We start from the raw sequence: 25,019 nt of genomic DNA, 5'->3' as shown, positions 1-25,019 counted from the left end.
TCCACTGTATGTTTACGGTATAAATATCTTGAACCAGATCCAGTTCCCATTAAAGTCAATGGCCATACTCCCACTGAAGTCACTAGCACAGAATCAAGCCTTTAGGAAGACAGAGTAGTAAGGGGTGGGATACTGAAAAACCTGACAGAAACAGATGGTTGTGACAACAAAGCCAAAACAGTGATGTAGTAAAAAACAAAGAGAAAAATTCCGTTGGACTCACATAATCTTAGTTTTATTGTTTGTTTGTGACAATTAAAATGATTGCAGGCACTATTGACATTTTAAGTGAAACAAAATTTAGCATTTCATGCGCTGCCATGAAAAGAACTAGTGAATGATTTCAAAGGAGCAATTTATCCACTGAATAATTCATCACCTCCTTTAAAGTTCCACAAACAGAGTACAATTGTCTCAATGTTTTGGTTGCTCAAAATTATCCAATGGCATTTTTGAATGAATTTCATTTTCTCTTTAACTTGTTATATACAATTAAAACAGATCAACCTTGAGCCAGGTTGGTTAGTTGTGATGGGAGCTGGCTAAGCTATAGATTTTGAATACTCTTTATGAATTTAGCTCCCTTTCTGGCTAAGAAGTCATTTTCAAATTGATCTCAGTTTCTGTGATTGTCTTTGTTATTTGTAAGCATTTGCCATATCATTTCTGCTGATCATGTTCAGCCTTTGGATTGTTTGTGAACAATGTGTTTTGACTCTTGGGCAATTGTGGTGTGTCATTGGTTGCCCAAATCATGTGGTAGTGTTTCCATTCCCTGATTGGATAGTAAAAGCCTGTTAAAGGGGAGAATAATTAGCTTTGCATGTATGTGTTCAAATGAATAAAACAGCGTGTTAAATCTGGTGAAACCTTCAGGATTTTCAAACATCTTCATAAGTTCACAGTGGTTGTGTCAGTGGATGGAGGCCTCCTGTCATCCAAGTTCAAGACCTGGCTTGGTCCCAAATTCTCTGGGCTAGTGGGATGAGTTCTGACCTATGGGGGTGAACACCTCCTCTTTGCCCATTGAGGAGCCATTGTGGTGACAGAGGGTTGCATCTAACCTTCTTCAGTCAAAAGGACAATCCAACTTTGAAGGCTTACATAGAGTCAGAGAGATTAAGGCCAGAAGGGGCCACTCGATCACTTCCCCCACCGAAAAAATAAGAGGTGTGAGATTGTAGCAGCCGCTTAGAGCTGTGATTGATTGAACACTGTTAGGTGCTTTACCAGTCAGATCAGAAGCAAGAGCAGCACTAATGAGTCCCCCATATTGGCAGCTGCTGTTCATACTGAATGCCAATGTAATAAGTCATGGAGGAAAGACAGAGGGGGAAGGGGTCTGTGGAGGGAGCCAACAGAGGCCAAGAGTTTATTAAACTTCAATTTAACTGCAGTTGAAATATGCTCCTCTAACTCAGGGCAGCAGAGGTTAATGGAGTCCTGTTTGTAGATGTTTTATGGCGCTCTTCTGGGATACATATAAAAGACTGGGGCATTTTGAGTAATTTAAATAAATATTTGTTTAGACTGTGTAAGGGGCACCGGGAGTTTCCAGGCAGGTCAGACTCAGACCATTTCTTTCTTTCTTTCTAGTTGAGGGACTGGATTCAGTGATTTACATTAAGAAGAACATATCACATTGACATCAGTTCAGTAGGATGTTATGTTCTAGGTATAGGAATATATTTCATGATGAGTTCAAGAGCACATTAAGCACTGGTCTATGCTACAAACTTATATTGGTACAACTACCAATCCCCTAAGCAATGCAGTTATACCGACCTAACTCCTAGCATAGACAGCAGTGTAGGGCTTCTCCTATCAACAAAGCTACTGCCTCTCGGGGAGGTGGGATACCTACACCAATAGGAGAAGCTCTCCTGTCGGTCTAGGTAGTATCTTCACCAAGTGCTACTCTGGCACATCTGCACTGGTTGCAGCTACAGCACTGTAAGTGTAGACAAACCCTAAGATAAAAGCTTTCTTTGTCACACAGACCTCTGTGTCTATGTATGTCACATTTAATGCAGCAGGGGTATCAGTGGACTGAAGAGGTTGACAACATCCTCTAGACAATAAATGCCTTAGTGCCATATAATATTCTTTAGGGCCAAAGAATCCTGTCTTGCTGATGCTGGCTTCTTTTCCAACCCCTACCCCATCGCATCCATGAACATTGGCAGGATTTGGCTCCCAGAATCCAGATTTATCTCTAGTATATTTACAAACATTTTATGCCTGTTGGGACATTAGCAATACCCAGTCCTGTAATGGGCAGTCAGAATGGACATAAATTTTAGCCTTATTTCTAAGAGCAGGCCTTGGTAAAGGAACTAGGTGGGAAGAGAAAATAATTTTTTGTAATTTTTTTGCATCTGAATATATATATATATATATATATATATATTGCTGATCACTTGTTTAAAACTGGCAGAACAGTTTGGGTAAAGTACCTGGACCAAACATTGACCCAAAATTCAAAAGCAAGCTGTTTTGTGCTTCAAAGTTCAGCCAACTTTTTTTTCCTCTTTTTTTTCCTTTCATTTTCAGATGGCTCTCAATTTCCAATTTCCAGCTGATAATGAAAGAGCCAAAATTCTCCAAAGAAGTGCTGTTCTTGGCTAGAAATGGCTCTGAACTGGTACCCCAGATCATGAGTGTAGTTTGGAGGGGAGAGGGGGCATTGCCCCCTCAAACTGCAAGCCGCAGGCAGGCATGGAATTTGCCCCCCCCCGCCTCCCCACACATGACCTTATTGGCCTGACTGGAGCTGCCCCCACCAAAAATAGAAGTCAAACTATGCCTCTGCCCCAGATCCAAACACCTCTATACCCTTGGGTTTGTTGAGATCCGGATCCAAATGATTTTGAGTCTCCAAATTATCTCTATTGTGTTGTTTCTGGCACTAGAAACCTCATGGGAACCTATCTTGGGAGATTGTTAGATCCGTTTTTCAGCCCCAAGATGCTCACCGTGGCCGTGATCCAGCAAAGCACTTAAGCACATGCTTAACTTTACAAGCGAGTAATCACACTGAAATCAGCAGAGCTACGCATCTGCTTAAGTCCTTTGCTGGGTCAGGGCCATAGTTTAGGTAAGTTTCAGATAAGCATCCACCTTATTGGATGCCTCTTTGGAGTGTATCTCCAAGCCTTCTGAAGTTTGCTTTTCACTAGTTTGAAACAGGATCCTGTAGTGCTAAGGTGGCTGAGCTCTTGCTCAGCTCATGACAAAATTACTCTAAGCTGCTTTCTTCCCTCCATTCAGTCCACTTATTATCTTACCTTGAGCTCTTCTATGAGAGGCCCAAAGCAGGTGTCTTGAGTCACCTCTGGGAGGTAGCTGAGCTTCAATGATGTATTCTTAACAAGACTGTTTAATCTGTTCCTTTTGAAAAGGAGACTGACAGACAGCTGAAGACAGACAGACAAATCATATAACCCCAGTCCATCTTGGCACTTTTTCAGTGTGATGAGTTGAATCATGCTATTACTATAAGGTGGGTGCACAACTGGTTGAAAAACCATACTCCGAGAGTACTTATCAGTGGTTCACTGTCAAATTAGAAAGGTTTATCTATAGAGCCCTGCACAGATACAAATTTATATCTGCGGATATAAATCAGTATCCGCGGAATAGCAGGACTCTCCTGGGAACCACAGCAGAGAAACGAGCAGAAAGTGGGGCTGCTGCTCCTCCGGCCTGGCTGTACTACCCCTAGCCCCATCCACTGGGGTGGGCACCAGGCTCACTGGCAGCTGTCCTGGGTCACACGCTTGTGTTCAAGCAGCATGCACGCCTCCAGACAGGAGACGCAGACAGCTGCGTGGAAGGTGTGGGGGCAGGGCTATGGGCAGTACAGCCATGCTGGAGGAGCTGCCGGCACAGGGCGCTGGATCCTGGGAGCAGCAGCCCCAGGTTCTGTTCCTTTTGCTGCTGTCGTTCCCGGGAGAGCCTTGAGGTTCCTCGGATACCAATTTATATCTGCAGATATCTGCATCCATGGATATAAATTTGTAACCATGCAGGGCTCTATTTATCTAGTGGGGTCCCACAGGGGTTAGTCCAGGGTCCAGCACTAGTTAATATTTTTAATTAATGACTTGGATAATGGAATGGAGCATATGTTTATAAAAATTGCAGATAACACCAAGCTGGAAGGGGTTGTAAGCACTTTGGAGGACAGGATTAGTATGGAAAATTCCTTTGTCAAATTGGAGAATTAGTTTGAAATCAACAGGATGAAATTCAATAAAGACAAGTGCAAAATATTTCACTTAAGAAGGAAAAATCAAATGCACAACTACAAAATGGGGAATAACTGGCTAGGTGGTGGTACGGTACTGCTGAAAAGGATCTGGAGGTTATAGTAGATCACAAATTGAATATGAGTCAGCAATGAGATATAGTTGCAAAAAAAGCTAATATTAATATTCTGTGGTATATTAATAGGAATATCATATGTAAGACATGGGAGATAATTGTCCTGCTCTACTCAGAACTGGTAAGGTCTCAGATGAAGTACTGTGTCCAGTTCTGGGAATATGGGGACAAATTGGAGAGAATACAGAGGAGAGCCACAAAAATTATAAAATGTTTAGAAAACCTGACCTATGAGGAAAGTTAAAAACATTGAGCATGTTTAGCAATGAGAAAAGAAGACTGAGGTGGGACCTGATAACTGACTTCAAATAGGTTAAGGGCTGTTAAAAAGAGGATGGTGACCAATTGTTCTCCATGATCACTGAAGGTAACACAAGAAATAATGGGCTTAATCTGCAGCAAGAAAGATTTAGGTTACATATTAGGAAAAACACACTAATTATAAGGGTAGTTAGGCTCAGGACTAGGCTTCCAAGGGTAGCTGTGGAATCCCCATCATTGCAGGTTTTTAAGAACAGGTTAGACAAACATTTGTCAGGGATGGTTTAGGTTTACTTGGTCCTGGCTCAGCACAGGGGGCTGGACTAGATGACCTCTCGAGGTCCCATGCAGCCCTAAATTTCTATGATTCTGTGATCAAAGTATGCAGTACAGAGTTTAAACCATACCACAGCCAGGCTCTGGAGCTACGTTCAAATCCCTCTAATGGAGTAAGCTTTGAAGTGGGGTTTTCCTTTTGTAAGGATTTGGCTGATTTCTATGTGGGGCCTGGAGTTGCCTCACTTTGTCAGTAATTTGGATGATTATACTGATAACTTTCACCTCCATTTGACCCTGATAGTCCAGATTCTCAGGTTACTCAGTGTCTAGCCAAGACTGGGCCTTTAAATGGCAAATAGCTGAGGCTCATTGCAGAGAAGATGGAGGCAATGCCAGTTTGCTGGGGAAACATCTGAAGGAGATGACCGATTGGGTATCTGCCCCCCCTTAATAAAGGGGGATGCCCACCTTTTGTTACTAAGATGCTCAATCTAAGGATCTTTTTAGGCCCCTGGCTGCTTAGCAGGTCCAGTAGTGGCACTGGCCAGGACTGTTATTTTTAACACCTGCTTCTGATTGGGAGACTGAAACATTTTCTTTCAGATCCAGAATTCACCTAGGTGACCCAGACCCTCCTCATCATGAAGGCTATCAAGTCCCAAACCTAAAGGAAGCTGCAAGTTTGTTTAAGATGCCCTGGAAATACTCTTTAGCCTCATTCTGCACTATGCAGGCTCCGACTGAAAATACACTGCAAGGAAATTGGGGAGGGGGGTTAGCACCTTTCTTGTTAAAAGCAATGAGTTCTGCCTGGTCTACACTTAAAAATTAGATGAACGAAGCTACATCGCTCAAGGCTATGGAAAAAGTTTGTACCCTGAGTGCCATAATAAGGTCAACCTCGCCCCCAGGGTAGATGCAGCTAGGTCATTGGTAGAATTCTTCCATTGAGCTACCTACTGCCCTTACCTACAGTAATGGAAAAAACCCTTCTGTTGCTGTAGTAGGCATTTACACCATAGCCGCACAAGAGTGTAAACATGCCCTCAGATACCAACAGTGCAATGTCAATGCAGGAAAAGGCAGAGACTTGGAATAGCTCACACACATGTTTATGGAGACAGGGAAGTGAGCCCAGAAGCTGGATTAGGATTTTCTCCCCAGCTCTTTAAGGGCACATATACGCTAGGGGGAAAAAGTGGTGTGTAAAAATGCAGTAGCTAACCCACTTTAACTAATGTGACTTTATACAGGACTTTGCTTCTAATCCAGACAGGGCAAATCATGTTTAAAAACTCATTAGCTGATCATGGTCAACCCAAGGGAGGAATCCTGCTCAAGTGGCACTTCGGTAATGCATAGGCCTTGGGCTGACCTTGTACACACCAGTGAATTTCACTTTTAATGATCATGTTAATTTCATTTAAAGTGCCACCTAGTAGCTGATCTTGATTAAGGCTGCAGGAGGTTTCTAACATATTGTGTAACTCATCTGTGGCCACTGAAGAATTTCACATTTGCTACAATGCTGAAAACCATGGCCGCTCAGAAATTCACCGGGCCAGCAAAGAGAGAACTAAGATCTTTCTACACCAAACTGACAAGCTCTTAACTCAAGGAGATTACTGCTTCGTTTGTCAGTAGTATAGCACCTCTGACACGCAGTTGAGGAATTTTATGCTTGTCCAGCAGAGGGCAGTGGCAAGCACATGCACACAGACCAGTTCATTACAATATTTTGCATCTGAAAGTTGGGAAGTGAGCAGTGGCATAAGCTGCAAATTAAAGCAGCGGTAAAAGCTTTACTGTCCAGCTCTGTCTTTTCTTCTAGTTCAGCTAAGTGCTATAGTAAGAAGAACTCAGGGTATTAACCATGCCCTGTTTGAATTCCAGCCATAGCCTCAGTTCAGGGCCTTCAGCATACATTATCTTATACAAAAGTGAGTTTAGTTAGTGTCTTTTAACAAACCTGAGAGAGAAACAGACAATACCAGCTGCATTTAAACTGATAATGTTGTGCTTCCCAAGTAGCCACAGGGTGTATGAATTCAACAAATCAGTAAACAAAGCAACATGTGCCTCTAAAGCAGATGTTTTATGGGATAAAAGAGACATGGTTTTAAGAAACCCAACAAAAACAACAATAACCATAGAGAATAAAATTACTCATGCATAAAAACACATACATGCTCTGTTGCTGGAACTGACATGGTGTGGGCTTGTTAGATGTGATGAAGTTAAGGTTTACAAATCAGATAATTTATTCTAAAAACCTACATAGGGATTATCAAAACAAAACATAGCCAGCCAGTCAGGGTCATGTGCAACCGGGTATAAGCAGAGGATGACTCTCATACAAGTCTCTGGGCCAGACTGGGACAGAACTGATGTTGTAGGTTACACATTGGGTGTCAGAGGAACAGAAAGCCAATGGACCAACTTACAATGTGTAGCTTACAGCACCCTTTACATCACTTCTGTGCTAGGCTCTCAAAGCCCAGGCTCTTTTCAGGCCAGGGTGTTGGGAAGGGTGGCTGTGACTACCCATCATTCTCTGCTCCAGGGTTTACATACTGTCACCCTCGCCGTCTGCTCAGAGAAACACGTCTTTCTTGAAGAGACAGGGCTTGGCTACTGTTACAATGAGTGCATTGGATAGACAGAAATTGGCCCTCTTACCTTCCCCCCAGGAGGAGGCATGTTCTGGCCAGACTGCAGCATCTATAGCCATTTCGTGCTCTAACATAACCCATTTGAAACATCATGGCAGCAGAGGAATGGGAACTCAGATCCTATTGCTCCAAAACCATAGCTTCCATCATTTGAGTTAAAGAATCTCCACCAGCAGCTAGCAGGACATGGCCTATGAGACAGACTTGGGCCACTGTGCGTCCATTCAGCAGAGGGCAGTGATATATACCCACATACTAGCCAGTTCCATACACTAGTCTCCTCTAGACAAGTGCAAAGCAGTGTGTATCTTACCATGAGTGGGGCAGCAATCCAGAATTCTGAGGCTTTCTTCTGCAAGTTTCTGCAAGAGCAGCCAGACTTTTTCTTTGGTGTGGGTAAACAAACATCCCAAGACCAAACATTCATGCAGGACTCCACCCCATCACACACACACCTGCATAATGATGGTGGCAGACACCAAAAGATGTGACCCAGGAATTTGTGTTCATCCTTATCCAGAGCTGAGGCAGCCTAATGCAGAGATGACCTATGGAGGGCACAGCATGCCATGGACTAAACCTGCTTCAAAGGGCACCACATCTGAAGTGGGCTTTCAGTCAGCAGAGTCTGCAGCATCCAAAGGGAGGCATCTAGCTGCTCATTTTATTTAGACTTTTAGCCCCTGGAGAAGAAACCCACTGGGGAATTGGCAATGACCTGCATTTTATATGTAGCCTAAAGAAAAAATAAGTAGATCCCTTAATCAGCACTTGAGGCCTGATTCACCACGGCCTAGTGCCTTGTGCAAAGTGGGTATAAAATGTTCCCACATCAGAATGATGGTGTTCACACCCGCTTTGCAGTAGGATAAGTGACCGTACAAGGTGCGGGACAATGGGGAATCAGGGCCTTTGGATCTCCTTCTAATTCCAGTCACTTAGCAAGGTAACTGGTGCAGAAGTGTGGTTAGACTCTGTACTCTGCTGCAGATCATGGGCTGGCCCAGGCTATCGGTGGGTTAGGAGCCTCTCAATTGTGTCAGGGCTTCTGCTGGGATAGTGCTGGGAACACAGAGGTCCAGTGTTGTAGGGATTGGCTCCCAGACTGTCAGAACCTTCACCCAGAGCTCCTGCTGTATCTGAGGAGTAGCCCTGATAATGGGTGCCTGTCTTTAACCCTTAGCTGCTACACTTGACTGTTAAACTCCTCAAAATACCTGATCTCCTATTGAAACATCAATGCTTCAGTGGCAACATGGCTGCTGTGAGAAGGGAGGAGAACTGGAAGTGCTTTTTGCCCCACATTATGTGGTATGTTCTCCAGCACTGAAAAGGTTAATTGATCTGCCAAAGCAAGCATGGATTGTAGGCAACTTCCTCTATTTACCTGTCTGAAAATCCATACAGGAAACTACGAAGAGGCCTGGTGCTTCCTTCACAGGGAGCAAAGCAGGAGCAACACCTTTGCAATGAAAGGAGTTACCCCAAAATGAGAGCAGAACTAAGCCCTCTATTGTGTTTATGGATCCATTTTACATTCCTTGTGCTAACCACTTGTGATCATTAAGGATCCCTGGGTAGTTTTCATGGTAGTGAGCCAGCCCTGCAATAGTAGCCATGAGAATCAATGCCAGATGCTTATGGGGTTGAGGCCAAATTCCAGTTGGGTTAATGACATTCCACCGATTGTGCCTAAATTCCACCGACAGTTGCAACTGATCAGTGTAATCTTTGATTCTTCTAGAAAGTCTAACAGCTGCCACATCCCTCCCCAGAGATGGCTGCATTTTTAGTGGGGAGCAAGTGTTCCCTATCTGTTTGGGATCTCTCAGAAGGAAAGGCTTTATAAAACACTCAGTAATCATTAATAAAGTGATAAAAGCCAAGACATTCAGATCTTAGAGTTGTGTCTCCCTCTGTGCTTGGGCAGCACCAGGGTCTTTGCTCACTGAATGTGAATAACTCTCAGTGTTTTGGCTTTTGTGAATCGAAATGCAGAAGCTCCATTTTATCTTTTAAACGAATACTTGGTTTGGTTTTTAAATGACAGCCACGTGTCAACTTCTCAACTGAAGCAGACAAGAGACATAAATAAAGGGCCGTAACAGACAGCTTGCGAAAAAATATAATAGCTTCAGCATGTGTTAGTTAGGGCAAGATCACAAAGACTGGATATATTTACTACAGATGGCCAAGTCTATGGAGTACATTGGTAATGTAAATCTTCCTTGCTAGCTAATCTGCTCCCCTGTCCATATCTGGGGAAAAGTTTAGCAGTGATGTTAAAACAGGGGTTCAAAATGGCATGAAGAGCATAGATTAGGCTAAAAAATCTCCCAAAAATATGGGCCTGAGAAATTAAAACCAAAATAAACTTAATTGCTCAAAGAAATAAGGGTTACGTCATGACCTGATTTGCCATGCTGGAGAGAAAGGGGTGTAGCACTTCTCCATCAGCAGCTAGTCTGGCAGGCTTGGGCAGTTCTGGGTCCATTTAGCAGAGGACAGTGGTACATACGCTCATGCTAGCCAGTTCCATACAATATTCTGCTCTATATAAGTGGAAAGCAGTGTGTATCTTACCATGAGCAGGGCGCTTGCCCAGAATTCTTCTCACCCTAGACCTTCAAAGGTTTTTAGGTGTCAAACTCTCATTGATTTCACAGGGAGTTAAGAGCCTAAATTCCTCTGATGAGCTGAGTGCTCCTTACTCCCCTGCCCAGGTTACCCACCTCACAGGTGGCTGCGCAGCAGGAACATAGCCTCCTTAAAGCAGCTGTGATCTATCCCATGCAGAGAGAGGGCAGGACAGGGTGCCCCTCATTTAGTGCTCATGGCAAAGCCACAATTTAGGCAGCCCTTTAACACTAGACTGGTCACCACTCGCCAGGAGGAATGGGCTAGGTAGGGCTAACAGGGCTCTTCTTTCACTAATAGCTATGGTTCAGTGATGGAGCTAGAATATCATGATGTATAAAGATACATGGTAAAGTCAGAACATCAACCTCGTAACAACTACATAGACACTACCTACATTAGCAATGGCAGGTTCCTGCAGGCCTCTTTGGTTCCCTAGTGATTACTAGGGGATCTGCAGTACTAAAAGACAGTGATAACCATGGCTTTTCAGTATAAGTGCATCTCCCTGATCATGTAATTGTCTTGCAGTTAGTATCTATATGAGGCCCTGAGACTGCAATGGGCTGCATGCAGACACAAGGCTTTAGCCACATGCAACAATTTGCAGGATCAGGGTCTTAAATATAATCTGTGTGGAAATTAGAGGCAGGGCCAAATTTCATGTCAAAACATTTGTCATTTCAACTTGGGCCTAGTGGTGTTGTCTTTGTGTGAAATCTTCACATTTCACTGCAGTGTGAACATTTCACTGTAAATGTTGAATTCAGTCTGAATGAAATGACAGAATTCCGGGAAGGCGTGGCCCTATTACGCTCCCCAAAATATAGTGCCCATTTGGAGTGACATAGGTTCGAGCTGCTAATCCACACAGCCCTATTGATTGCATGATAAAAGTCTGTTACTCTGCTACAGGGACAATACCAGTAGGATCCACCTTAACAGGATTCAACAACAGTTCAACTGGGTGGATAAAAGTGGTGTCTCAGTGGTGGGCTACAACGCTAGGTTACGATCATTTGGGTTCACATTGAAAAGCTGATTGGCCAGATCTGAGGTCAGTGAAAAATGTTCCCCCTGAGTTTATTGGTAGGGACCTTCCTGGGGGTTTGCCATTCTCTGGCACACTGGGCATCGTCTGCTAAGATCTGGTGGGTGGGTTCCAAATGCTTAGTCCCCTGCAGTAGGAGCAATTCTTTTCCTCAGAGTAGCTGATGTCAGCTGTCCTCAGAGTTATCCAGTGGGAGGAATGATACATTTTGTCAACAAAGGTCCTTCCTTTCACCAGACTTGGGTATGTGTTTGGGGAGGAAGGAGGAGCAGAATCTGGGTGTTGGAGAATCTCCCCAGTCTTGGATCTCCTGCATAGCAGTGGAACAATAATGCTGTTCAGGAGCTCTGCGCCAAACTATACTAGTTCGCCATTGCACACTGACAAATTGTATCCGGTGGCTTGGGGATTCTGACTGCAGGTCACATGGTGTCCTCTGACTGAAAAGACTGAAAAGCAGAGGCACCGGCACAGCTCAGGAGCTGAACAGGTCTCCCTGTGCTGCTGTCAGGGCAACTAAGGGGTTCTGGGAAGCAGAGGGAAGGCACTGAACAGTATATCTGGGTTTTTAGAGCCTGAAGGGTGTAATGAGAATAAGTGATGCTTACACTGCTTCCTGGTTAAGGAAATCTTCATGATGATGTCGCTCAGAGTGACTAGAAAAAAGCCTGCATCCAAACCCCTCAAACTTTAGATCTAAACTTTCAGGTTATCTCTGCTTACAAGAAGTCAGAACTTGTCTATCCCTAGGCAGATGTAGGTAATTTACTTCATGTCGAAATTTAACAGAACTATCTTGAGGTTATTAGACAGGGGTGACCCTTTTCCTTGGGAAAGGCAAGTCCCCTCTCTTGGCAACCCTCTCTAGGCTAGAGAAACACCACCCCCTTCATACAGGTCTGACATATTCCCTGCAGTCCACACCTTGCCATTCCCACTTCTAACTGACCATGGGTTATAAATGGGTTTCTCCTGCTCCTGCCCCAGTCACAGCTGGGTCAACACTGGGTTGGAACTGGCACTTCAGAGACTGCCTGTTTCTGCCAATGACCGAAGAGAGCAGACGGCAAATGGCGCCACATCCATTCCTGGGGTACATCTGTTGATATCAGTGGCTTCACACCAGGTCAGAAGTTGTCTCATGGAGTTCAGTGGTGGCCATTTTTATGTTTGTTCATTAGGGATGACTATAACTGAACCCTCCTGGCTTTGCTTCTCTCCACCACTCCTGGCATGGTCCTGAACAGGGGCCATAAGAAGCAAGTCGCTCTAAAAAGAAATGTATAATGCTACTATGGGGCTCATTTGTGCCATTAAGGCACCGCCTCAGGTTGGGGATTCCTCCTTGACACTCAGAGGCAGGGCATCTGCTACAACATAGCTGCATGGCTAGCTATCTCCACTGGCCTGTGGTCACTATGACCCCACCCCACCCCTGTCCCTTTCAGAGTGTCTCGATCTCCAGGGGACACAAAAGGAGCTGCTCTTGTGCCAGGCTGCTGTGCAGAGAAGAGAGCCCCACCCTTCCCTTCCTTTGCCTTTCAGAGCAGCAGGGTACAGTCTGGCCTATTGTGCCTTTCACCTGAGGATCTCGTAGCACTTTGCAAATACCCTTAAAGTGTGCCAGCCTGCCTGGAGGTAGTTACATATGTAAGAGTCCATTTTACAGACTAGGAAATTATGGCTCAACTTGGCCAGGGTTGTGCACTGACAGAGCTGGGAACAGAGCCCAGGAGTCTCAACTCGCATGCACAGTCCCCGTCTGTAACCACTAGAATGGCTCTCATCTAATCATGTGATTTGCAGTCCCTCAGTCAGATTTTTTTTATCCTGCCCTACAGATGAAAGGTATGTAGAAGGTCTGAGTGAGTATCACATTCTGATTATTTATGTAAAGTACATTTTAATTCCTTCTCATTCTTAGCATGGATAAATATCTCTATTGGACTGTGGAATTGTCTCCCCAAAGCACATGGTGGGTTCCCCACCACCTGGGACTTTTACAACTAGACTGCACAAATCTCTGGAGAAGATACCAAAGGAACAATCTTGCTTTGACACCCAAAAGAAATGAACTAGCTTTTTCTCCCTCTAATTTCTGAGTCACATATTTGGGTGTATTTCAAAGAAGTAGGAAACTAGGACCCAGGACTCCTGAGTTCTAGTCTTAGCTCTGCCCATCACACCCTGCACGACCTTGGGCAAGGAATAGCCCTGCTCTGTGCCTCAGTTTCCCCTTCTGTAAAGTGAGGCAATTAACATGGTATCCCCCATTGTACCGTGTTGAGATCTTCACACAAAAAGCACCTAATAAGGGCAAAATATTCAGTATACGTTATTCTAAAGATACCCCTTGTCCCTCTAGCCAGTCCAAGTAAAGGCAGGGAAGAGTGACAAAAGAAAGGTGGGAGGAAGAGAAGGTTCTTGTTACAAATTCTACAACCATCACTAAGTCCTTGCTGCTGCAGGTTCTGCCTGTCACCTGGCACCATCTTGCAGGTAGCCAGTTCAAGAGTCTCTACAGGCAGGGTGAGGGCAGGGTAGCTCAGCTCTGCTGTTCAGACATGAAAACAATCACCCTTGTCACCCAAAAAGAATCCTCTGAGAAATATCCCATGAAATAAAGGCAACAAATAAAGGGTGGGGACTTGAAAGGAAAGGAGGCTAAGGGGGTTTGGAACTGACCTCACGAAGCCAGGGTGACCCCTGTTAGGGACGGATCCAGTATATATTGTCCTTGGGGTTGCATAACAGTGCTGTTTGTAAATCAAAGGCTGTTTGCTTTCAGTTGAGCTAACTATCTCCAATGAAAGCCCTGGGTCCAACTCCTAGCTGCAATTTGTGTTATGTAGTCAACGAAGTTAGATCAAACCCAGTGCTCTCCCATGTTGGTGTGTGTGATTTTTTTTCCCCTTCCCTCCTGTAGTCATTATTAAGTCCTGCAGGCCACAGCCCCTCCCCCCCCACCATGAGCCTAGTGAACAGGGAAAGAAGCCATAGGTGGGTGAAGGCGGGCGGGGGGAGGCTTGGCAGATGGCAGCTGACCACTTCTCCAAGCCATTGTTTTCAGGCTGCTCCACTGCCAGTTCCACAGAGGGAATTTGCGTGGCTCTGAGTTTGATGGGCAGAGCCCTTCCAATGCTGGCTCTTCTGCCTTGTCTCCCTTCCTTGCTTCCCTGGGCCTCCCTACTGCTACAAAAGTACTTGCATGTCCCTGTCACACATGCTTCTTTCCCCTTGAAGACTAACTGCTGGAGATTCAGGCTGTTGGCTTTATGAGTCCAATGTACACAAATGCCTGGGCAGCTACGTGTTGCACCTGCATATATGTACCATCCCATGCCCCACACACTGAAAGTGCCCCTCCTTCCTCCTCTATGGCATAACTGTAAAGTAATAACCACAGCAGAAGTCAGTGCTCCAACGCCGCTGAGAATGGCATAGCCACTGGCCTTTCCATCTGGGCTGTCAAGACACCCTGTCATTACCAGATGGGCCAGATTCACCCCTGCATCTGCAAGAGCAGCTGCGCCTTGGAGGACTTTGGCAGTACCACTGCCACCATCCCCAGGCAATTGCATTCAGGGAGGTCTGCTTCAAAATCCAGCCAGGATGCCATATGAGCTTTGTTAGCAGAGGGCACTTAGGGGAGGTGTTCAATTATTTTGGCTGCTCCCACACTCACACACACACACACACACACACACACACACACACACACACACTGGAGGTAGCATCAGCTGGCTCCAGATCATCAGCTAGAGAAGGGGGGGATTTAGGCAGTTAATGCAGTGTGCCTCCATTCCTGGTGGACATTCTGTGCCAATATAGAACTTCTTGTGCTGCTGGAACCTAAGGATTAAATCCAGGCCAGTGGCTTATTCATGGGAGACAATAAAGTACAGGGCCAAATTCTCCTCTCAGTGAATGCAATGCAACGCAACTCCATCAAAATAAACAAAATTATCTCAGTGTCATGAAGAGGAGAATTTGGCATATATACAAAACCATCCACTCTAAGATCTCAAAGCACTTTATAAACACAGAGAGTCATATTCTACAGTCATTAATCAACAGTTTTGCTCCATTAAGATGACCTGAATTGTTTAATCCCCCAAAATTATGATGCAGAGGAAACTCTTGTTGCCCGCTGCCACGGAGAGGTGTGCCTGTGCAAGGTAATTTGGGGGAGAAGCTATTTCCTTAGATTGCATCCTCTCTCTCTCTCTCTCATGTTATTTTTTTCCTCTGGGGTGATTCTCCTCCTAGCAACACAGTTTACTGCAAACAGGGAGGGACAAACCTCAAACTGTTTGGATCAAGCCTGGGTTCAGAACAGATGCTTCCCCAATTATTTGAGCCATTTAAGACTCTAAGACAGGGCAGAAGATCTCATGGGGAAAGACTTCCCTGCAAAATGTCCTTTTCTTAGACTTCTACTTATTAGATCAGCTAGAACCTAATAGTACTGGATCAACCAAAATAAGTAGATGGGGGGGGGAGGGAGAATGAACTGAGATTCTTGGAACCCCCCCCAAAAGACAAGGCTTAGATCTACTAAATATCTATAGCCTGTCCTGCCCCTATTTCCTACTCCTGTCCTGCCACTTCCAAAATTCTGCTTGTGCATCTTTTCTTATGTTCCCCATGTGTCTCCTTCTTCCAGTTGTCTTTGTCCTTTCTTTCACCTTTGGATGCATACCGAGTGCCCTCCCGGTCACTTCCCAATCCCTTCTAACAAGCCGTTCCACCAGCTCTGCCTATGACAACAGCCACATTATACTCTCTGATTTTTCACCTGAATTGTGCCTGTCTATTTCCTTAGATCATGAGAATAGGAGGAGGGATTTTGTCTGTTTTCCTGTTGCAAATCCCCACATGTGCCCTCAAATATGTGCTTGTGATAAAACCCCATGTGCAATGAATGGGTTATAAGGGAGGTTGTAACCAGGCACAAATGTCTGAAAAATGCAAGAGGGGTGGTTAAGGTGGTACTGGTACAAGGGGGGCTGAGCTAAGGGTAGTGGGTTGACAACTTGGCTGAATAGCATGGACAATGTCCTAATGGTGAAAGCCATTAGGACATTAGAATTGTTGCCCAAGGATAGTGATGGAAGACCCTTGCCTCAAGATGTTTCAAAGCTGGCTAGAGAACAGACTGTAGGGAACAATCTTGAATTGGTAAAGGGGGTATCGATGAGAAGACCTAATGCACCGTTTCCATCTTTAATTTCCCGGACTCTAATATATGGAATTCAAAATTAAACTTGAAAAGTTTGCCAATTCCACCCTCTCTTCTCTCATAGAGTCATAGAAAATTAGGGTTGGAAGAGACCTCAGGAGGTCATTTAGTCCAACCCCCTGCTCAAACCAGGACCAATCCCCAACTAAATCATCCCAGTCAAGGCTTTGTCAAGCCGGCTCTTGAAAACCTCTAAGGATGGAGATTCTACCACCTCCCTAGGTAATCCATTCCAGTGCTTCACCACCCTCCTAGTGAAATAATGTTTCCTAATATCCAACCTAGACCTCCCGCACTGCAACTTGAGACCATTGCTCCTTGATCAGTCATCTGCCACCACTGAGAACAGCTGGGCTCCATCCTCTTTGGAATCCCCCTTCAGGTAGTTGAAGGCTGCTATCAAATCTCCCCTCACTCTTCTCTTCTGCAGATTAAACAAGCCCAGTTACCTCAGCCTCTCCTCGTAAGTCATGTGGCCCAGCCCCCTGATCATTTTTGTTGCCCTCTGCTGGACTCTCTCCTATTTGTCCACATCCTTTCTGTAGTGTGGGGCCCAAAACTGGATGCAATACTCCAGATGTGGCCTCACCAGTGCCAAATAGAGGGAAATAATCACTTCCCTTGATGTGCTGGCAATGCTCCTACTATTGCAGCCCAATATGCCATTAACCTTCTTGGCAACAAGGGCACACTGCTGACTCATATCTAGCTTCTCATCCACTGAAATCCCCAGGTCCTTTTCTGCAGAACTGCCAGTCGGTCCCCAGCCTAAAGCGGTTCAATTCAGCTTTCCCCTTTATTCTGCTACAGTCACTGTTTAGCAAAGTTAGCCATGAAGTAATGGAAGTAATTTGGCTGAAGAGCTGTGATTCTTAACCACATCATGCTCCACTGTACTCCGTTTTTGCAAAATGTGCTTTGGGAAACCCTTACATGTCACAGGCTTGCAAAATCCATGAACAGTACAGGTTAGGGCAGCCCACAGTGTGACTAACAGAGTTCTACAGCGTGCACACACACCCTGTATTCAACACAAGGGGGTCATCCCAGATCCCAGAATGCAATGCTCCACCTTGACTTGAGTAGCCAGGCCACTTGGAGCACTGTATGCTGGGAACTATAGTTGCCTGGAGATGTCCTTCCCTATTGAAGAGAGGAGTAGCAAAATCTGCTCCATTCTATGCAGATTAGGCATGGCCTTTGGGCTCATGGCACAATGCTGAGCCTAGTGTGGACATCTCTGGTACAGGACACGGCTAGGGCAACCCAAATTAACCATTCCCATAGATGGGACTGTGGGGAGGAGGTGGGTACACACCAGACGGGCACTGCTCAGACATTAGTGCAACAGCACAAGTGGCACGGCAGGGCGGAGTGAGCAAGTTGATAGCCACATACTCATCCAGTCACCTGGAGTCCTGACAACTCTGAACCTATCTTAGATTGGGCTTAAAACCCAGCTGTTCCAGAGCGGGAGCTGAGTTCCGCTCAAAGCAGTGACATGGCAACACAAATCAGCTGTGCCTAAATGAACCAATAAGACATGGCAAGGTGTAAAGTTGTGTGTATGAATTCACACCTAGTATGTCGAGGGAGGGCTGTCAGCACAGCCAGGCTGGATTTATACCCCACCTTTCCTACCCTTGCAAGTGGGGTCTGGTTGCTTTGGAATGAAATGTTAGGTTGGAGAAATATATATATAATGACTCTGTTGATGAGAGCAATAAGAGATTTATTATTATTCTCTCTTACGTGCATATGATTTATTATTTTACAGAGCCCCTCAAGTGTGTCTAGCATGTTCTTGTCAATTATAAAATGAGAGCTACCGGCCCTATATTGTACATGCTGTAGTCTATTTAATAAATCATCTAGCAATTACATAGCACATCGTGTGTTCACAGTTCTTTACAACTATTCACTGATTAATCCTCAAACATTTAAACAGGTGTGGACTGTAGGGTTCCCATTTTATAGATGGGGACTGTGAGCCATGGAGAGAGGTTAAATGAGTTGTCCATGGTTCCAGAGGCAGTTGCTAGTGGAGCTGGGATTAGCAAGTGGGACTTCCTAATTCCCATTATTTAATCATGGTGACTTCCATCCCATAGGATCCCAGAGCCATTATCTGTATAAAGATCACCTCACCCACCACTGAAAGTCAGCCATCTCTGATGTGGAACATGGTAGCTGTTTAACAGCTGACAGGGACTTACATGACAGTTGGGGAGAGAAAGTAAAGGAACAATTCATGTCCAGTTAAAAGATTGTCAATAAGATCCTTCCCTTTATCATTGCATTTAAAGAAATAAAACATGATTTTTCTTTTCTTTTATGTACATAGCTCTAGGTATGTTTTTAAAGAAGCCTCAAAGAGGTTCTAGCCTTCAGGACAGGGGTTGAGAGAGAAAGTAACACACATTACCAATACAATTATTAACCTCTTTCTTCACTCTACTATTTTTATATGTCACTTGGTTGATTATTAATTACTGGGGACAGTCTGATGGGAAGCAGCAAGTGGATTCCCTTTGTTTCTCTGAGGCTGGAAACTGACTAGGTAATACTCAAATTGGGGTTTCAGAGTAGCAGCCGTGTTAGTCTGTATTCGCAAAAAGAAAAGGGGTACTTGTGGCACCTTAGAGACTAACAAATTTATTAGAGCATAAGCTTTCGTGAGCTACAGCTCACTTCATTGGATGCATTGGGGTGTTGTTGTTTTTTTTCTGTAGTTCTATTACCTTATCACTTTCTTCAGTGATTGCTATCGTTTTCTTCTTCCTCCTCTCTTCCAAAAATTGTTGAAGCCCTAACAAAACACAGTGGGCCTGGTTTCCCTCTCATTTTCATAGGTGTAAATCAGAGTAATTCTCCTGCTGCCAGTGATGCTATATGGGTGTACATGACAGGGGAACAGGGCCTATTGAACGTAATATGTAGCTACCATTTGCAGTTGTTTTTCTAGCAACCTGTATTCAACAGGAGAAGAAGCATGGTCCAGAAGTTAGGCTGCTGACCTGGGATGTCCAGGTTCAGTCCCTTGCTCTGCTATTGACTTCCTACATGGCCTTGCTCAAATCTCTCTGCCTTCCTATGCTTCCGTTCCCCCTGTGTAGAATGGAACACGGGGGGGGGGGGTGTTGCTGTGAGGGTGAATACACTAAAGACTGTGAGGTGCTCAGCTAACATGGTAATGGGCATATATGCACCGTAGAGAGATTTAGTTCAGATGACCTATTCCCATAGGAGGGAGCAGATTGCACTCATCTGAACTGGAAATGCTAGCCACTCCATACGCTGTTACCCCTTTTGGTACACAGGAGTCTATGATGGACGCGCAGGTCTATGGAGGGTGATATTGCTTTGATCAGCCTTCACTGGCATAATAAACATCATCCAAAATTTAAAAATACAAATAGAGTCAAATTTGACCCCCACAGATCAGATACTGAGAGCCCCCAAAACCCTGGGAAAGTTCCATCCTGAAGTCGAGCTCTAGTGACAGTCAGTCCTCGGGAAATCAGCAAAGGCAAGGAGATTTGGGTTGGTTTGGTGCTCAATCTGTGTAAATCTCAGCAATTTCCCTTTGTAGACAGCCGCAGGAACCTGCCTCTGTTTCCACTCTATGGTGGGGGCTTCACCAGGCCTCCCACATTTGGCTGTGCATTTCACATTGAAACGGGCTTCCAAAACTCCTACCTGAACTGGGTGGGTGAGGCCCAGTTTGGCTCCATTCTTTCCAGGGACATTCTGAGCAGGTGGAATCCTTACCCCTCCTCCTCCCTATGGAGTCACGGGATGCTTTGGTCTGCTTCTGCCCACTGGTGGCAGCAGTCTCAATTTCTGCCGTGGGTTTCATCCGAGGTATTATTACCAGACTTGCAAAATTCCAACTGAATATAAATTAAGGTGTTGTTAATTTTCCCTTATGCCATAAAAAGAGTCCTTCTCTCTCTCCCACTCTTCTCATTCATCTCCCAGCCCTCTCTTATTCTAGCTCTAATCCAAGCCCCACAGTACTGTTTTTCTCCTCATGTCCTTCTCCTTTCTCAGGGCCCCATTCTCCCATTGGCCTCTGTTCCTTCCCTCTCCCCATCTCTAACACTCCCTCCTTCTTCCTCACCCATCTGACCCTTGCTCTCTCTGTTAGAGTTTTTCTTTTCCCTACTGGAGTGACTCCTGTTCAAACTGATTCATTTGTCCTGGGCTTTACATTCTTTTCTTTCTCTCTCTCCCTCTATCCCTGTTTCCCCCTCTCTCCCATACAAACAGGGAAAGAGAGCTCCTTGGGAGAGGCTGAGTTACAGCCAAGCTCTGACCCTGTGGGAATGGACGGCAGCTACCTCAGTGTGAAGGAGGCTGGGGTGAAAGTGCCCCAGGACAGGGCCAGCACTGACCTCCCCAGCCCCATGGACAAGGCCGACTCGGAGAGCAACAAGGGCAAGAAGCGGCGGAACCGCACCACCTTCACCAGCTACCAGCTGGAGGAACTGGAGAAAGTCTTCCAGAAGACCCACTACCCAGACGTCTATGCCAGGGAGCAGCTAGCCATGAGGACAGATCTCACTGAGGCCCGAGTACAGGTAATGGGGGAAGCTTTGGGGTGGATGGGAGCAGTGGGGTTTTCAGTGTGTGAGCGAAGAATATTCCAGGCAGCAAGATAATGAGTCTTATAATTCACTGAGGCTTGATAGATCTGGAATATGGTTCTGTATTACAATGTTACATCTTAGCTGAGGTTGCCTAGAACCTCACCCCTAATTTCACTTAAACTTACAGCCTACAGGGCTGTACCCAAAGTCCATGCCACAGACTCATGCTCTTCTCTTAGGCAATGGGCATCAATAGACCAAGATGCAGGGGACCTTATTTCTGCCTGATGTTAGTGCAGACTTCTTTGTTTTGGGTTAGTATCCTCTGAGGTTCACAGAGGAGCATGCTGTTCCTTGAACTAATGGAGCAGTTTGGCAAGCAACAATGCAGCAGGTAGTCTTCAGCGATAGTTACTCCAGCAAGGCTCTCATGTAAATTATTTTGCTCCAAAAGAATCAGATGGGGATACCGGCTCACTAGCCACGGTGGCGCCAACCTTTCTGATGCTACATCCCATTGCTGGCAAGGTGGGGGAGGCAGAGGTCATCATGACCTGCCATGCCAGGGAGTCAAAACAGAGAATGCAGAGACACAATTGAAATGGGTTTTGCTGCCTGGTTGGCCGAGCAGGCTCAGAGACAATGCAGGAAGCCTATTGTTTGGGGGCAAAAAGTATGGCTGCCACCTCCAAAAGAACAGGATAGTCCAACAACAACCCCGAGCTGCAAAGCTGCCAGGTCTCACACAGTTGTAAGCGGAGGCTTCATCAGTGCTTGCATAGAAGAGATCCCAGGAAGTGACTATTGATACTATTTCTTGGAGACACATCACAAATGCTGATGGTTTCTCCTGGAGGTCAGGGTACAATCTCAGGTTTACTGATCACACGCTGCACAGACTGCCTTCTTTTGCTTAGGAATGGCAATGCTATGTCAGTGGTAATGGGATGGAGGAATATCCTTCTCATGCTCATCCCAGAGCGTCTGGTTCATGCATCTCCAGGGGTCCTCCAGGGGGTGTAGACGAGAGGATTTGGTACCTGATCTTCCATGGCCTTGCATGTTTCATCATCGTTCACACCTGTGCAAAGTGAGTGATAGTATTGTACACTTTGCCCTAGTAGTGGCAATGACAACAGAGTGCAAGGCTGCAGTGAGTCAGGCCCTGTGTGTGTTTGAGTGAATGAATGATATTCCCCTCTAGAGTTTGGCCTGTAGACAGGTTAGGGGGTCTGTCACTGCTGTTAACTAATGGAGCACTCCCTCACCTCTACAGTGACAGAAGCTTGTATTCTGGAGCCAAAGGACCGGGGTTCTAGCTCATGTGCGAGAGACTTAGCTAATATTTGTGTCTGATGTCTGCAGACCTGGGTTTTGTTAAAATGGAGTGACCAGATTGTTAATCGTACGCTCCAAAGCCGACCAACTTTGCCCTGCTGCTGCCTCTCCACTTAAGACCTGTGCCAGAGAAAGGTGGCCTACAGAACTGAGGGTGACAGAAACTGTCCTGAGAATGGGCAGGGATCTGTGGAGATGGAGGAAGTGGCCAAGGTCACTGGAGTCCTTTACCTAAGGAAGCTCAAGCTGCAAGAAACAAGAGAAAACCTAGTGTTAGAACACACAGCAAGTTACCTGAGTCCCCACCATGGTATTTTTTTCACCTGCCAAATGGTGGCAACATACTTGAATGGATTTCACCTGCCACATGAGCCCCCTTTCCTGGTGGCTACCAATCACATAGCTCCATTGACTTTGATGGAAGTTTGCTGCCTGAGGCTCTAACCTGTAGTGTGTGAATGCGTGGCTGGCCCATAACCGAACCTGAGACTCCAACAGGGAGCTTTATGGTCCCTAAGGAGCAGATATTGTAATAGGTGAACCAAAAGCCAGACCTTTCTTCTCCCTAGCCTGGCGGGGAGGAGATGAGGTGGTCTGTGCTGTGACTTGCCTCAGTAAAAGCCTGGCCTGGTCCTGGAACTGCCTTCCCTCTGGCCAATCTGGTCTCCCTCCAGAACTAAAAGGTCCCCAAGCACTAGGTTGTAGCTGAGACAGAGTCCTGACAGACAAGTGACTGGTCTGGTTCTTTCCAAACCTCTCCCCAGCTCACACTTTGCGAGTGAAATACCCGACTGGGAGCCAGGCACCTGGAGAAGAACTCACCCCAGCAGCAGGCCCGGCACAGTGGGCTCCGTCTGCGGAGCTCTGGAATGGAGTGTCTTTGGAAATCATTCCACGGCTTGGCCCCTTTCCAGACACTGAAGAGGCCACTTTTCTGCCTGCTTTGGATTCTAATCTCCACAGCTGGTGTCTACAGGCAATAAAGCTGAGTTTCCCCTGAGGTGCAGCGTGCTATTCGATTTCTCACTCCCCACCCGCAGATGCCCCTGAACCTTATTTAAAGGAGCCAGCTAGCTGAGATATCACATGGTCCAAACTGCAGCGACCTTAGCAGTCGACAATCCCAATGTGCTGCAAGGTTGCTGCAGTGACAGGGGCACCTCTACAAAAGTAAGCATTCAATAAACTTTTCCTACCCTTATATGCTACATGTAAACAAAGGCAGGAAGACATGCAACCTCCAGCACAGCTTTGTTTATGTACAGCATAGCTTTTTCCCCTTCAATTATTCTGGACCATGGAGGTCCTCATGGAATCAGAAGGAAGTTACAGAACTATAGTACCATGGAAGCTAAAGTCTCTGGGCCCTCTTAGAAATACCCATAGGGAATAAATGCTTGGTAACAAACTTTTAGACAGGGGCAGCAGGGGAAGGAAAGGCCGGAGCTAGGACAGGGATGATGGGTCAGGCACAAAAGGTTGCTCCCCCAAAGAGGGTCGCTGGCCATGTCTATGTGTTTCCTTCTGCTCCCCCTCTCCCATAAGTGGGTGGTAAGCCCCCCTGAGCAGCACTGCAGCTTGGCATGTGTCCATCACAAATAACCTACCACTGAAACCAGTACAGTGTGAGAGGCTGAGACAAATCTGTAGGACTTAGTGGATCAGTGCAACTAGGTTACCAACTCTCCCTCCAAGCCCAGGAGCCCTCCTTGCTTCCTCCCTCAGGTCCCCACTCCTGGAGTCCCACCTACTTTTCCTTATATAGATCAGGTCTGGTTCTTTGGTGTGAGAGCTGAAGAAGGCTATATGACCAGGGACAGGATCCCAAGGGGGCTCTTTGAGGTTTGATTGATCCCTCATATATTGAGAAATATATGACCCAACTGCATGACCTTCCACCACACTCCATAAAACACACACACACACACACAGCTCCTTCCTTGTGCACATATGCTCACATCTTCTGTCAAACACCCATCCCTATACATAAATGCACACACAGACATCATTGCACCCCCCACCCGTCTGATGCATGCACACACACCATTGCGAAGTCTCCATTCCTGCATATATGCGCATGCACACACACACACAGAGGTGTACACACAGGTACCATTGCGCCTCCCCAGGCATACCCATACAATTGCTTATATGCAGCCCCTCCCAACCTCCATTCTGTGCACCCCAGTTCAATACCAGCACATGAGCATACCTCTCACTGGCTGCAAGTTTCTCTTTGGCAGACAGTAGCTGTGATTTGGGTTTGCCACCTCCCCATGGGGTCAGCACCAGGGAATGTCACCCCACTGCCCCTCCCCAGGGCAGGCCTCCTTATTGCAGGGCTGTTAATGAAAATCTTTTCAGTGTTGACCCTGTGATGCGGCAGGGGCTTGAAAGCAAAGGGGAAATGTCAAACTCTGCTGTAGCAAAAAATCACTGCCTTGATAAAAAAAAGAAAAGCAAAGCAAGAAGTAATATATCTTGATCCCTTTTCCCCCATAAAACCCTGGGAGGCTGGTGGAAGGAGCGGAAAGACTGAGCTAAGCCTGCAGGAAATTAAA

At 45.8% G+C, this 25,019-nt stretch overlaps 1 protein-coding gene across 1 annotated transcript in view; it reads left to right on the top strand.

Moving 5' to 3' along the window:
* ALX4 (ALX homeobox 4) overlaps positions 1 to 25,019 on the top strand; it is a 65,869-nt gene that overhangs the window by 24,588 nt on the left and 16,262 nt on the right. The window contains exon 3 of the mRNA XM_038406932.2: positions 20,801 to 21,111. Coding sequence (XP_038262860.1) covers positions 20,801 to 21,111 — 311 coding nt within the window. The remainder of the gene's footprint in view (positions 1 to 20,800; positions 21,112 to 25,019) is intronic.

This window comes from Dermochelys coriacea, chromosome 6, assembly GCF_009764565.3.
Source record: "Dermochelys coriacea isolate rDerCor1 chromosome 6, rDerCor1.pri.v4, whole genome shotgun sequence".
Taxonomy (NCBI): domain Eukaryota; kingdom Metazoa; phylum Chordata; order Testudines; family Dermochelyidae; genus Dermochelys; species Dermochelys coriacea.
This window is presented reverse-complemented; position numbering and strand designations above follow the sequence as displayed.